The sequence below is a fragment of the Macaca thibetana genome, chromosome 13 (genome assembly GCF_024542745.1).
Source record: "Macaca thibetana thibetana isolate TM-01 chromosome 13, ASM2454274v1, whole genome shotgun sequence".
In the NCBI taxonomy this organism is placed as follows: Eukaryota; Metazoa; Chordata; class Mammalia; order Primates; family Cercopithecidae; genus Macaca; species Macaca thibetana.
In genome coordinates, this window is record NC_065590.1 from 33,483,112 (window position 1) to 33,499,677 (window position 16,566).

Genomic DNA, 16,566 nt, shown 5'->3' on the forward strand with positions numbered 1-16,566 from the left:
TGATCCAGTAATCCCACTGAATCCCAAAAGAAAGGAAATCAGTATTTGGAAGACTGATTTTGCTACTCAAAAGCGATCTACAGATTCAATGCAATCCCATGTTTATTGCAGCACTGCTCATGGTAAGCTAAGATTCGGAAGTAGCCTATGTGCCCATCAATAGATGGATAAGAAAATGTGGTACATATACACAGTGGAGTACTATTCAGACATTGAAAACGATGAGATCCAGTCATTTACAACAATATGGATGGAACTAGAGATCATTATGTTAAATGGAATAAGCCAGGCACAAACAGACAAACATTGCATGTTCTCACTTATTTGTGGGATCTAAAAATCCAAACAATTGAACTCATGGACACAGAGAGTAGAAGGATGGTTACCAGAGGCTGAGAAGGGTAGTGAGGGGTTTAGGGAGAGATGGGGATGGTTAATGGGCGCGCGCGCGCACACACACACACACACACACACACACACCCAAAAAAACATAGAAACAATGAATAAGACCTACTATACCAGGTTACTATAGTCAATAATAATTGTACATTTTAAAATTACTTAGTGTAATTGGATTGTTTGCAACTCAACGGATAAATGCTTGAGGGGATGGATACCCTATTCTTCACAATGTGCTTACTTCACACTGCATGCCTGTATCAAAACATCTCATGTACCCCATAAACATATATACCTACTATGTACCCATGAAAATTAAAAATAAAAAAAAATTTCTACAGCTACCCCAATCTTTAGCAATTACCACCCAGAGCAGTTAGCAGCCACCAACATCGAAGTAAGACCGCCACCAGCAAAAAGTAACTCACTGAAGGTTTAAATAATTGTTAGCATTTTTAAAAAATAAAGAAATTATAAATTAAGGTATGTATTTTTTTTAAGACATAATGCTATTATACACTTAACAGAATACAGTATAGTGTAAACATAACTTGTATATGCACTGGGAAAACCAAAAATTCATGTGATCGGCTTTACTGCAGTGGTCTGTAACTGAACCTGCAATATATCTGAGGTATGCCTGTAAACCTATAGGCTTAAAAAAACTCAGCAAACCCCAAACAAGAGGTACCAAAGAAATCTATACCAAGAAAAAGAAGACATTACATTAAAAAGACACATACACACACTTGTACAGCAGCACAATTTGCAACTGCAAAGACATAAAAACCTAAGTGCCCATCAACCAATGAGTAAAGAAAATGTGGTATATATACACATTGAATGAATACCATGGAATACTACTCAGCCATATAAAGGAATGAAATAATGTCTTTTGCAGTAACTTGGATGGAGCTGGAGGCCGTTATTCTAAGTGAAGTAACTCAGGAATGGAAAACCAAATATTGTATGTTCTCAGTTATAAGTGGCAGCTAAGCTGTGAAGACACAAAGGCATAAGAATGATATAACAGACTTTGGGGACTGCGTAGGGAGGTTGGGAGGGGGTTGAGGGATAAAATACTATATATTGGATACAGTGTGTATACTACTGTGGTGATGGGTGCACTAAAATCTCAGAAATCACCACTAAAGAACTTACCCCATGTAACCAAAAACCACGTTTATCCCAAAAACTATTGAAATAAAAATTTAAAAATTAAAAAAAAGAAGAAACCCATATCTAGAATCATAATCAATGTGCTGGAAAATGAAAATAATCAGAGAAAAATGATACATTGTTCTTACATAGAGAACAATGACTCAAATGACTATGAATTTTTCGTCAGAAACCGTGGAATCCAGATAGGAAGTAGCATATTTTTTAAGTGCTGAAAGAAAAGTACTGCAACCCAATCACATGATCCATTTAAAAATCAATTAATTGGACTTGATCAAAAGGAAACACCTTTGTTCTTTGAAAGACTTTGTTAAGAGGATAAGAAGACAAGTCACATACTGTAGAGATATTTGCAAATAACATATCCAGAATATATTAAGAACTCTCAAAACTCACCAATAAGAAAGCAAACAACCCTATTTAAAAAGCACTTCACCAAAGAGGATGGTAAATAAGCTCTTGAAAAGGTGTTCATAATAATTAGCCATTAAGGAAGGACATGCAAATTAAAACTATGTTGAGATACCACTGTACAACTATAAAAATTGCTAAAATATATTGACAATTTACACATTGGTGAGGATGTGGAGTAACTAGAATGCTCACCCATTGCTAGCAGGAATGCAAAATGATACTCTGAAAAACTAGTATTACAGACACTCTGAAAAACTAGTATTAGTTTAGCTCTGAATAATTCTTACAAAGTTAAATATACACCTATAACATATAACTCAGGAATCCTCTTCCTTAGTATTTACCGTAGAGAAACAAAAACCTGTATATAAATGTTTACAGCAGTTCTAATTTTAATGGTCCCAAACTAGAAACAACTCAAATATCCTTCAATGAGTGAATGGATAAACTGTGGTAATCTGTACAATGGAATTACAATAAAATATTATTGCTTTTAATACAGCAATAAAAAAGCACCACTGATCTACACAAGATGAGTCAAACGCATTTTGCAAAGTAAAAAAATCAGACCCAAAAGTCTGTTACATATTTTATGATTCCATTTGTGTGACAGTCTAGAAAGGCAAAACTCTAGGGAAGAAAACAGACCAGGGACTGCCGGGGGTGAGTGAGGGGTCAGGGGAAAGACTGTCTCCAAAGGAACGGCATGGAGGAGTTTTGGGATTGATGGAACTGCTCATATGAAACTGTAGCAATGGATAGAATTGTAAAGCACAGAAAGTGAAGTTTAGAAGTACATAAATTTTTAAAGGTCAACCAGGATATGAGGCAAAGATGGAACACAGAATGTGACTAACGAATCTAACTATATTATAAATGAATCATGTACTCACACTGAAGAGTATGGGGCAGGGAGATGCTGACTTAAGAAACTTTAGCAAACGGCAGTTTTGTCTAGATATTTTAATGATAAATTCAAAACTGCAGATAAACACTGTACTCTGGTTGCAGAATTTGTTTTTCATGTGGGTATGGGTTATGAATTCTGAAACTACTTTATTTATATACTAGGGTAAATATATTGTAGATAATGAGAGCCAGTTTTATCGCTATTAGAGACAGAAGTTACAAATAAAGAAAGGGAAAAGGCTAGAATCAACTCTGTGGATCCGTACTGGAGTCAGAGGTATCAATATGGACACATGGCTTAAAACACACACACATATTAAAAGATACAGATATGAGTATACACATAAGTTAACATATCTACCTATATTTCTTAGCTTTATTCACTGAGAAAGGCTAAACACAGCAACATCCCACCAGCAGTGAGCATGCCAGGTACTTACATCTTGCTTTCTAAATACTATTCTTCTTCCTCCCTTCAAAAATAAGAGGGTTTTTTGGCTGGGCACGGTGGCTCACATCTGTAAATCCCAGCATTTTGGGAGGCCGAGACGGGCAGATCACCTGAGGTCAGGAGTTCAAGACCAGCCTGGCCAACATGGTGAAACCCCATCTCTACTAAAAATACAGAAAATTAGCTGGGCATGGTGGCACGGACCTGTAATCCCAGCTACTCTGGAGGCTGAGGCAGGTGAATTGCTTGAATCCGGGAGGTGGAGGTTGCAGTGAGCCAAGATCATGCCACTGCACTCCAGCCTGGGCGACAGAGCAAGACTCCACCTCAAAAAGGAAAAAAAAGAAAAAAAAAAAACAAAACCGAGGGTTTTTTAATGAAACAGCTGATTCCACGTCTGGGGCAGGGTACAGGAGCCAACCTGAAAGTGCTCCAAATAGCTAAAAAGAGAACTTGAGCAACAAAAATAGTAATGGTAGCATTGGATTATAATCCAAATAATGAAATAAACACTTATGAGTCTACAATAATGCAAATAAATAACCTAAGGCAGAATAAATGAGGGAAGAACAATTCTCCTTACAGAGGAATTCCAATTAACAAATGTAGAAGAGATGGAAGGCATGAAAAAATTAAAACACCACAGTAATAACTGCTACAGCCAAGATCCACTCATGAATGCTAAAATTAGTACTCAAAGTTTAAGCAGAAACAGGTTATTTGCACAGTCTAACAAAATCTCCCTCAAATGTTTAGTATCTCCAAAGGAAAAACAGTAACTTTACAGTGGAGAATCTTAGCAGATACCACTTTAGCCAAGTGACCAAGGTTAACATCACCAGTAACGCATATCAACATAATGTGCTCTCTGTTGCGACGCACTGAGAATGCATAACCCTAATCTAACCTTGAAACATCAAACAATGCTAAATTGAAGAAGCTTCTTCAAAATAAGTTATTAGCACTCTTCAAAGTGTCAAGGTCATGGAAGACAAAAAAAGACTGGGAAACTGTCATAGATTGGAGGAGTCTAAGACATGACAACTAAAATGCAAGATGGAATCCTGGGTTAGATCTCAAACAAAAAAGTTCATTTGTGGAAAAACCTGGTGAAATCAATGTTATATAGTTTTATACCAAGAAGAATTTCTTATTTTGATAAATATTTTATGGTTATATTATGGTAAGATGTTAAATGGAAGCTTCAGTAAAGGTTACATGGAAAACATCCCCCAATGACACCAACCTCTTGGTATTCAGGACCCTGTGTAATTCCCAACCCTTGGGTGAGAGCTTTAGACAGTGACTCATTTCTACTGAAGAGAATGTGGCAGAGGTGACGAGATGACACATCCAAGGGTAGGTAACAAAAAGACTGTGGCTTTTGTCTTGAGCACCCTCTCTTGCCCTCTCACTGCCTCACTGAGGGAAGCTTAGGTGTCATATTATGAGTGCCTTATAGAAGCAAAAAGCCCATGTCTCTGGCCAAAGCCATGGCCATGTGAGTGAGGCTGGAAGCACATCCTCTCAGGCAAGCCCTGTGATGAGACCACATTTGTAGCCAATACTTTGTTTGCAACCTTGTGAGACAACCTAAGCCAGAGGTACCCAAATAAGCTACATTTAGATTTCTGACCTACATAAATTTTCAGATGTTTATTAAGTTGCTACATTTCAGGGTAACACAATACACAGCAACAGATAATACAGAACCTCTCGGTGCTATTTATTTTGGCAACTCCTCTGTAAGTCTAAAATTATCTCAAAATGGAAACGTTTGAATATATTTTATACATATATACTTTATAAATATTTTATACACATATACTTTATAAATTTTGAGGCGGAGTCTTGCTTTGTTGCCAAGCTGGAGTACAGTGGCGCAATCTCAGCTCACTGCAACCTCCGCCTCCCTGGTTCAAGCGATTCTCCTGCCTCAGCCTCCTAAGTAGCTGGGATTATAGGCGTGCGCCACCATGCCCGGCTAATTTTGCATTTTTAGTAGAGATGGGGTTTCTCCATGTTGGTCATGCTGGTCTCAAATTCTCAACCTCAGGTGATCCGCCCACCTTGGACACCAAAGTGCTGGGATTACAGGTGTGAGCCACCACGCCCAGTCCTTTATAAATATTTTATAAACTATTATATATATATTTACTTATATATATGTTTTATGCATCTGTGTGTGTGTGTGTGTATGTGTGTGTGGTTTGAATTATTTACGGACTGTGGAGTTCGATAAACCTAGGTTCAAATGCCACCTCCAATGCTGAATGGCCATGTGATCTTGGGCAAAATATCTTCTCTAAGTCTCAGGTTTTTTAAATCCACAACTGAGGTAATAATATCTATTTCTGATTATTACACTAAGTATAAGCATCTACTACAAATGTACACCCTGAGCAAATGGCATTATTGTTAGTTCACATTTATAATCATCTATTATTTTCTTCTCATTCATAGCTTTACCTGATTTTTAAGGTATTCAGTACAATACTTTAGCATTTAACCTTCGAAGAGTTTAAAAATTATATATGAAATTGTCAATGTTTTAATTTCTAAACTTTTTTTTTTTTTTAAAGTATCAATACTGACCAGCCTAGCCAACATGGCAAAACCTCATCTCTACTAAAAATACAAAAATTAGCCAGGCATTGTGGTGCACGCCTGTGGTCCCAGCTATTCGGGTGGCTGAGGTGGGAGGATGGCTTGAACCCAGGGACGGAGGTTGCAGTGAACCAAGATCACATCACTGCACTCTGGTCTGGGTGACAGAGCGAGACTCTGTCTCAAAGAAAATTTTTAAAGGTATCAGTACTGATCTCTATAGCACTCTACTGTTTATAACACTGAAATCAGAGATTGACTTTTTTTTTTGCCCCAATCTATTATCACAATCCCTAACTTTTAGAGCTGTAAGGGACTTTTCAGCATTCCAACCCTTTCCTTCTATGTATGAGTGCCAAGGATATTAAATGAGTTGTCCAGGATCATGGCTGGAAGAAGAGTTGGAATGAGGGTTCAAATTCTAGGACAGAGTACTGTGTAGGGGAACAACTCCTTACTTTGATTAAACAGAATGCATTTGAATACTCTTTATCTTGCCTACAAAAAACATCTTTTGGCACAAGTTTTCCAGCAGGAAAATAGAGATCTCATCACCTGCTTCATAGGATCATTATGAGAACTAAGTAAGATAGCATATGTAAGTTCCTTATTGCCATGACTACTACCACATGTAGATTATGAATAAACATTTCTCTCACCCTCCTTTCCAAGCCTAGTGCTCTCCACTGTGGTACGATGCCTCTTCAACTATAAGGTAAAATACTAAACATACAGGTAGTTCTGTTTCACCATATGGTAAGAGGCTCATTAAAGTAAAACCGAATTAATGGCAAAGTGCTAAAACTGGGCTGAATAATATAAATCTAACGGACTTATGCCTGAATTGGGTTTCCTTTCCTACAATACTCTATGAGGTGGGGCATCATATCAGGAAGCACACTATGTTGACTGATGTTTTACTGGTGATGCTAATCTTCATCATTTGACTAAACTGGTATCTGCCAGGATTTTCCACTATAAAGCTACTTTCTTTGTAAACACTAAATATTTGAAGGAAGTCATGAACTGGAACCAGAGCTGGAGGAGAGAGAGAGAGAGGGAGAGGGAGAGAGAGAGAGTGACCAAGCACCCACGTACATGGGCACAACCTCCAAAGGAGATCCTCAGCATATGTCCAACATAGTAAATAAATTAGTAATTGTATCATTGGATGATCAAAGATTCCTTTCAAGGTCATTCAGTTTTTTAAAACACTTGATGTCAAGTCTTGCCAAGAGCCCTCTGAAAGTATAAATGCATTACTATCATATGTTCTCTCTTACTTAACACATTTATTCCTTGAAAGACTTCTAGTAATTAGTCAGACACAACCTCCACTCAGAGAAATCACACAGCCTTTTCCCCAAGAACCAATATCTACTCAAGTATTTGAAACATTTTATCACAAAGTCCATCCAGCTTGCTTGTTATCACAATGAGACTCACCGATCTGCAGATACTGGGGTCCCCTCTGGATTGGAATGTCCTTCGAAATCTGAAATGTTCACTTGTATTTGCCTTGAGGTTACTATCTGGCTATTCTGAGAAGGTATAGTTTTCAAGTCCTGAGTAATAGTGTTACTGTCTGGAAGAGAAGGCTGTACGACTCGGAAATCCAGTGAAGATTTAGGTCCTAGAAAACCTAAAGATTCTTGATCCTGTACTACAGGTTTACTGGTCAATAATTTGGAGGTTGGTTCCAGTGATCTCGAAGATACAGTATGTAAGTCAAAGTTAAACTCACTATTCATCCTCGCTTTAGAAGCAGCATCCAATGAATGGCATCTTTTATCTAAAGTTCCACTATCCAACTTGGAAGAAGTCTTGGGACAAAGAGTTATACGAACACAAGAAAGTGCTTTTCTATTTGAAGGAGGAGTAGATGCAGATGTTGCTAAGGTACACTGATTTGGGGCTGACTGGGAGACCACATTATTGAACTTGGCTTCAACATTTATACTAGAAATGTGTGATTTAGGCTTATGTTGATTATTCTTTTCCACTACACAATCCTGGCCTTGAGGAAAGGGAAAATGGTGTTTACTCATTTGGTCATCTACACCTGGCGCTTTGCTTTGGCATTGTTCAAGAGAAATGGGAGAAGGAAGGTCTGAAGCTATAGAATCCTGACCTTGAGGAAGGGGAGAATGGTTTTCTCTCATTTGATGATCTACATATGGGGCTCTGCACTGTTCAAAGAGTTCTCGTTGTTCAAGAAAAATGCAAGAAGGAAGGTCTGGAGCTACATAATCCTGATGTTGAGGAGAGGGAGAATGGTGTTTCCTCACAGGGTCATCTGTATGTGGGGCTTTGCTTTGTTCAAAGAGCTCTCGTTGTTCAAGGAAAATGCAAGAAGGAAGATCTGGAGTTACAGTTACATTCTTCTCTTTTACTCCTAGTCTGGAACTCGATCTGCCTACTCCTAGGGTGGAACTTGGTCTGCCCATGCTAATAAGGGTATGGTTATCAGAAATTTGAATTTCCTTGAAATTGCTACAATTTGCACTGGTACTGGGCTCAGAATGATTGCCTGTAAAATCTGATCTTTCTAAGGGTTTTTCTTCTTGACAAGAATGCTCAAAATCAACAGATAATTTTTGGCTTTGCCTTCTACCTTCTGCTAAAATAGTCACTTCTTTATCTGGTGAATCACTATGCATTTTAAATGATGAAGGGGAAGAGGATTTCTGTTTAAGATCTCTAGGAGGATTTTGTTCTTCAGTGAAATGAGAATTAAATACCCCCACAGATGCTCCAGTACACTGGCTACCTTCAGTAACACCAACCTTAACAACAGAGGAATTGGAAATGCATTTAGAATGTCGGTGAGATGAAAAAGTGATGGAGGTAGTAAACTTTTTCACGGGTTCTGGGGATGGCATTTGTGTTGAAGAATGAAAATCCACTTTTTTAGGTGGCACAAAAGCAGGTTCTACTAATTCTGACAGCCAAGGGTTCATCTTTTCATGGAATGGCATTCGAAGACCTTTGCTGATTTTGAATTCATCAGGTATAAAGTTTTGAAAAGGGGAATGACTTTTTAACTGCAAGGAATTCCAAACTTTGAAATGGGAGTTGTTCTGGTCTAAGGATGCAGAAAGGTTGACGTGCTTGGCTCTACATGATGATGGGCTCTGACGTCCTCTGGTCATTTCTGAGGGTTCAGCAGATCTAAAAGCACAAGAGTGGCTATCTAGTTGTGGTTGTTCAGAAGTTAGAGTCCGGAAACATCCTTTTTCATGGCTCTCAATAATAATGTGACTACATACAGCTTCTGGCTTGCATCCCATTCCACGTGGACTCTGTAAACCCTAGAATATATAAACAAATAGGTTCTTATTTGAAGTAGTCCAAGTAGTTACATACACATTAGTTTTATACCCACGCTAAGATTAGACCATGAAGATCATGTCATTCTTTTATAATATAACAGGACAAAGAGCACAGCAAGAAAAAAAGATAGTTAACTACAGAATAAAAAGGCTTACAATGATTAAGACCACTCAGAGAGTTCTCCTAAAAATTTCCCACTAAAGTAAACAGCAAAGATTATTATTGTCCACCAGTAAGTATTCTCATCTTTCTTTTAATAATAGAAATCCCTTACTCAAATTTTTGCTAGCCACATAGCCACCAAGTGGGAGGCATTTCCTGTTTTTTTCTGCAGCTAGTTGTGACCACATGACTAGGTTGAGGCCAATGGGATATGACTGAAGGCATCAAGTACAACTTCCGCTTCCTGTCCTTAAAATCAAGTTCTTGATCTGCGTGTTCCCCTAGTATCACCACCACTATCACCACTATTTTTCTCACCTGCTAAAAATGGTAATGCATGGAACAACCTTGGAAGTCATGTGTAAGGACAGTTTAGTTGTCCAGCCAGCTTGGGTTCCTGGATGACATCAAGGAACAGAGCTCACTTTCCTAACATCAACAATGACGTGAAAATAAAATTCTATCTTATTTGAGCCACTGTATGTTTGGCTATTACAGAAGCTTGACCTACATCCTAATATTTGACCCCTAAGAATGGCGGGAAAAAAACCAAGACCTTGTTTCCTGGCACACAGGATCAGTACTCAAAGCTACCATAAATATAACATTTCTTTGAGGTTTCTGTGTTTTACCTATAAAGTCATTATAATTTGGCATTCTATTTGATGATATAGCAACATCTGATTCCAGATTAAAATATTTTAAATTATGCTGCATCTCCCCAGGTGATGAACTAGATGTATTTTTGATGGCAGCAGCATCCCATCTGCAGTGGCTGCTGCCATGATGCCAGTTGCAGTGGGGAAGGAGCAGCTAGGGCTGCTCACTCTACTGAGCTGGTGGGAGCTGGGAACAGGCAGAAGTCCCACTCCCTTTTGAGGTGGAGGGGCAGGAACCCCACCCTCCTGGGCACAGCTGCAGCTGCCCAGTCACAGCTGTGGACCCAGGCAAGCCTGCAGTCTCGGGGACCTGGGAACTCCCCCTGCCCTTGCAGGTTCAAAAGTGCCTGCTCCCACTGTCTGGCCTCTCCCCACTCCTGGTGCCCGTTCCCATTACAGAGCAAAGTTGAGGCCAAGCCCAGGCACTGTCGCGACCCAGCCAAGTGTGCGCACACTTGGGGCAGCACTGATACACCAGCCCCCTGCCGCCCCTCCAGACACTGGGCACCCACAAGCATAGGAGGGAGGTTGCAGGGGCGGGGAGGGCTGAGGGCAGCTCAGAGTGGGCCTGCAGGTGCCCCTTGACATGAACAGCCTGGGTGTGCCACAGGTACCAGAGATAGCAGAGAGATGGCAGACAGGCTCCTGGGCAGAAAGGGGAAGGTCACCGATGAAGCCATACCTTTAAGCCAGGGATCACTTGAAGGGCTGTCAGTTCCGCGGACAGGCGAACTTTTTCTGGGCCTGCACATGGACCAATTGGCATGTACCTACTCCCCTCTGAAGCCCATAAAAATCCTGGACTCAGCCAGACTTAGAGAGACAATAGAGCTACCCACTCCAGGTTTCCTCTCTGCTGAAAGAGGCACAGATTATGGGATGACCTGCATGCAGGTAGGAGCTACCCGTTCTGGGTCTCCTCTCTGCTGAGGGCTGCACAGACAATGGGACAACTTTGCCTGCGGACAGGAGCTACTCACTCTAGGTTCTCCTCTCCACTGACAGCTGGACACTCGTTGGGACGACCTGCCTACAGAAAGGAGCTACCCACTTTGGGTCTCCTGAAAACTGTTCTGCCACTCGATGAAGCTCCTCTCCATCTTGCTCACCCTCTAGTTGTCCACATACCTCATTCTTCATGGATGTAGGACAAGAACTCAGGATCTACCAAGTGGTGGGACTAAAAGAGTTGTAACACAAACAGGGCTGAAACGTGCCCCCTCCCTGCCTGTCATGTTGCAGGGAACAAGAAGGAGAGACAAGCTGCGGCCTTTCAGGAAGCCCAGACATAGGGGGTCCCCGAGCCAGGACTATGACACCCTCTTTGGGGTTTTGTGGTTCCTGGTGTCTTCCAAGCTTCCAGTTGCCACCATGTTTCCCTTGCCCAGATGTGGGTCCCCACAGCAGAAGCCATGCACAGTACATTTTTGGTCCAGCTGCAGCCTTGCATGGAGCCAGCACCAGTGCCAGCACCTGGAGCTGCCTGCCCCACCACAGCAGTCAGCATGCCTGGCTGTGTGCAGTGGCTAGACCCCACACTTGCTTGCCCACACACCCTTCACCACTCCACGCCTGGCTCATGTTTGGCAAGTGTAAGATCCAGCACAGTAGTGTGAGCCAAGCACAGCCTGCCAGGCTGAGTGGGCAGAACGTGCCCAGCAGGTGTGAACAATATTCAGGCAGAAGGTGCTGCTGGCCACAGTGGTTTTTAGCTTGCAAAGTGACACCCTGAGGATCCTGTGACATTTTTCTTTCTTTTCTCTTCTTCTTTGTTTAAGACAGGGTCTTGCTGTGTCACCCAGGCTGGAATGCTGTGGCACTATCACTGAAGCCTCGACCTCCTGGGCTCAGGTGATCCTAACACCTCAGCCTCCTGGATAGCTGGGACAACAGGCACATGCCACTACACCGGGCTAATTTTCTTATTTTTATTTTTGTAGAGACTGGGTCTCACTTTGTTGCCCAGGCTGGTCTCCAACTCTGGATTCAAGAGATCCTCCTGCCTCAGCCTCCCAAAGTGCTGGGATTACAGGCATGAGCCACCGCACCTGGCCAGATGTACTTTTCTCTATTTTTCCTGCAAAGTAAAATTAAGCCCACTGGAAAATATATATAAAACAAATGTAAGAAGAATCTGAAAGATGTAGAGAAGAAGGCAGATTAGCTAGAGATCTAGGGACCTGAGGAATTATCCTGTGGTGTAATCCCTGGGTTTTCTTTATCTCTTGCATACACAGACTTGGAGCTGAAGAAGTCAGCAACCCAGGAACAATGGACACAGACAAAAAACCCTAACAAAAGCTTTTCTCACTAGCTAAAAACCCAGCAGAGGTAAAGCCTAGCAAAAGAGAAAACTTTTAACTAATAACCGTTCTACTCTAGCCAACCACCAAAGAAAAAACTAGACCCACTCACACCAACACCAGCAAAGGCCAAGTGAGGAGCCCAGGACTCACTTTCATCTCTGCTGGCTGATAAAGTGCTATCCCTTCCTTGTGGTGTCCGTGAAAGTCTAGGGAAGCCTAGACTATCCAGCAAAACAAAATGTTCCCCTCTCTCCCAGCTACAGGTTAAAAGAAAACATTTGTAAACCTCATGTCCAATAAAGGTCTTATATCTGCTAGACTTACATCTAACATATATATAGAACTCACAACAGTAAAAAGGAAAAAAAAGATAATCCAATTAGAAAATGGGCAAAAGATGCAGACATTTCACTTAACAGGATACAGAGATTGGAAACAGAGATATGAAAAAATGTGCAACCTCAAAAACCATTAAGGAAATACACATTTAAAACTTAGTAAGATACCACTACATACCTATTAGAATGACTAGAATAAAAATAGTGACAGTATCAAATGCTGGTGAGGACATGGAGTAGATGGATTACTCACACACTGCTTGTGGGAATGTAGATGATATAACCACCCTGGAAAAAGGTGTGGCCTGTCTTTCAAAAAACTAAACATGCAACTACCACATGACCCAGCAATTGCAATCCGCATTAACCCCACAGAAACAAAGACATATTCACACAAAAACTTGCACATGAATGTTTACAGCAGCTGTACTGGTAAAGCCAAAAACTGGGAAACAACCAAGATGTCCTTCAATAGTGAATATTTAAACTGTGGTGCATTCATACTTTGGAATACTATACATCAATAAAAAAGAAAAACCACTGATAAACAAAACAATCTGGATGAATCTCCAGATAATTATTGTATTGGCTGAGTGAAAAAAAGGCCAATGCAATAAGGTTGCATACTGTATGTTATCATTTACATGACATTCTTGAAATTACAAAGTTACAGAAACAAAGGAACAAATTAGTGGTGCCAGGAGGTCAGTAAAAGGTGGGGCAGGAAAGAAGTGGAAGTAGCTATTATAAGGTATCATGAGCCACCTTTGTAGTGATGTAAATGTTCAGTATCTTGGCTGTATCAGTATCAATGTTGTGGTTGTGACATATTGTCATAGTTTTGCAAGATGTTACCACTTAGGGAAATTGGGTGAAGAGTATATGTGATATCTCTATATTATTTCTTACATGTGAAACTACAATTATTTCAAAACAAAATGTTGACTTAAAAAATTAAATACCACTGGACAAAATTAACACTTTAAAAATGTCATTTTTTTGCCCATCAATGATAGACTGGATAAAGAAAATGTGGCACATATATACCATGGAATACTATGCAGCCCTAAAAAAAAAAGAATGAGATCATGTCCTTTGCCAGGACATGGATGAAGCTGGAAGCCATCATTCTCAGCAAACTAACACAGGAACAGAAAATCAAACACCACGTGTTCTCACTCATAAGTGGGAGTTGAACAATGAGAACACATGGACACAGGGAGGGGAATATCACACACCGGGGCCTTTCGGGGGGTGGGGGGCAAGGGGAGGGAGAGCATAGGACAAATACCTAATGCATGCAGGGCTTAAAACCTAAATGATGGGTTGATAGGTGCAGCAAACCACCATGGCACATGTAATACCTATGTAACAAACCTGCACGTTCTGCACATGTATCCTGGAACTTAAAGTAAAATAAATAAATAAACAAACAAATAAATAAATAAATATTCTGTCATTAGCTGATAAAAATAGATGTAAAAATTTTATTTGGGCAAAAAAAAAAAAAGTTTTTATTCTGTGGTTTCTTATTGTCTTGATACCTCCTGACATATCAGTGGGAAGTAAATATCCAAATTTGAGAAACATAAACCTATTCCAGCCTCTTAAAAGTATGCATGAGTAGATTTACACTCATCCCAAAATATATTTCTCTTCTTCCTTTCCAACAATCACGTTACAAATTTTTTAACACTTCATGCTCTACCTCCTCCCATCGCATCTTTCAAGCTTTCATAATAACGTTTCCATTTAAAAAATTCTTGTAGCTTTAGTATTTGCCAAGTAAATTTCAGTATTTTCACATAACCATTTCCAGGTAATTTTACAACAAACCAATCGCATGTCATTAGATATGTAACAGGCTCTTAAAAGCTACTGTTTAGTTCAACAAAACCCAATATGTTTTTGTGATAAAATTTCTCAGCAAACTAGGAATGGAAGGGATTTCTTTAACCAGATGAAGAGTACCTAAACAAATTCACAAGAAAAAAACAAACAGCCCCATCAAAAAGTGGGCAAAGGATATGAATAGACATTTCTCAAAAGAAGACATTCATACAGCCAACAGACACATGAAAAAATGCTCATCATCACTGGCCATCAGAGAAATGCAAATCAAAACCACAATGAGATACCATCTCACACCAGTTAGAATGGCGATCATTAAAAAGTCAGGAAACAACAGGTGCTGGAGAGGATGTGGAGAAATAGGAACACTTTTACACTGTTTGTTGGTGGGATTGTAAACTAGTTCAACCATTATGGAAAACAGTATGGCGATTCCTCAAGGATCTAGAACTAGATGTACCATATGACCCAGCCATCCCATTACTGGGTATATACCCAAAGGATTATAAATCATGCTGCTCTAAAGACACATGCACACGTATGTTTATTGCGGCACTATTCACAATAGCAAAGACTTGGAATCAACCCAAATGTCCATCAGTGACAGACTGGATTAAGAAAATGTGGCACATATACACCATGGAATACTATGCAGCCATACAAAAGGATGAATTTGTGTCCTTTGTAGGGACATGGATGCAGCTGGAAACCATCATTCTTAGCAAACTATCACAAGAACAGAAAACCAAACACCGCATGTTCTCACTCCTAGGTGGGAACTGAACAATGAGATCACTTGGACTCGGGAAGGGGAACATCACACACCGGGGCCTATCATGGGGAAGGGGGAGGAGGGACGGGGGAGGGATTGCATTGGGAGTTATACCTGATGTAAATGACGAGTTGATGGGTGCTGACAAGTTGATGGGTGCAGCACAGCAACATGGCACAAGTATACATATGTAACAAACCTGCACGTTATGCACATGTACCCTAGAACTTAAAGTATAATAATAATAAAAAAATAAAAATAAAAATAAATAAATAAATAAAAAGGAAAAAAAAAAAAAAGAAAGACTCAGCACTAACATAATACTGAATGATGAAAAACTAGATGCTTTCTTCCTACAATCAAGAACAAGACAAGTATGGCCATTCTTACCTCTTCTATTCAATATCATATTGATGTTACCAAATTGCCAGGGCAACCAGGTAAGAAATTAAAGATATCTAGATTGGAAAGAAAGAAGTACAATTATATCTATTTGCAGATGACATGAACTTCTTACAGAAAATCCCAAGGAAACCAGGCCAAACCAACTAACACTAATAAGTTCAGCAAAGCTGCAGGATGCCAGTGCAATATATAAAAATCAACTGTATTTTAATACACTAGCAATTCACAATCCAAAAATAAATTTTTTAAAAAATTCAATTTACAACAGCAAGAAAAAGAATTAAATACTTGAGAATATATTTAGCAAAATAAATATGTCTAGTATACTAAAAAAAAAATTGAATGAAAGAAAAGCAAAATAACTAGAAAACTGGCCCATTTTTATGGACTGAAAGATTAATACCTCCTAAACTAATCTAGAGATTCAAGTGGTAATATTTCCCATAGTAATCTAGAGATTCAACTCTTATTAAAAGCCTAGCTTTTTTTTTTTTTCAATAATTGACAAGCAGATTGTAACCCCAGAATAGCCAAAATAATCTTGAAAATGACATTGTTGGAGGACTCACTCTTTCCGATTTCAAAACTTACTACAAAGCTACAACAATCAAGACAGTGCAGTACTGGCATAAGGACAGTCATGTAGATCAATGACATAGAACTGACAGTCCAGAAATAAACACTAACATTTATGGTAAATTGATTTTCAACAAAGAGGTCATGAAAATTCAATGGGGAAAGAAGTCTTTTCAACAGTGCTGAAAACTCAGTATCTATATGC

The 16,566-nt window shown here is 39.6% G+C and overlaps 2 protein-coding genes across 8 annotated transcripts in view; one reads left to right on the plus strand and one right to left on the minus strand.

The window, feature by feature from the left end:
• Positions 1-16,566, minus strand: part of ALMS1 (ALMS1 centrosome and basal body associated protein) — a 220,770-nt gene that overhangs the window by 109,740 nt on the left and 94,464 nt on the right. For all 7 annotated transcript variants that reach the window (XM_050754354.1, XM_050754358.1, XM_050754352.1 and 4 more), the window contains one exon: positions 7,406-9,270. In XM_050754354.1, coding sequence (XP_050610311.1) covers positions 7,406-9,270 — 1,865 coding nt within the window. The remainder of the gene's footprint in view (positions 1-7,405; positions 9,271-16,566) is intronic.
• The window catches only part of SFXN5 (sideroflexin 5), a 616,301-nt gene that overhangs the window by 53,849 nt on the left and 545,886 nt on the right, over positions 1-16,566 (plus strand). The window lies entirely within an intron of this gene.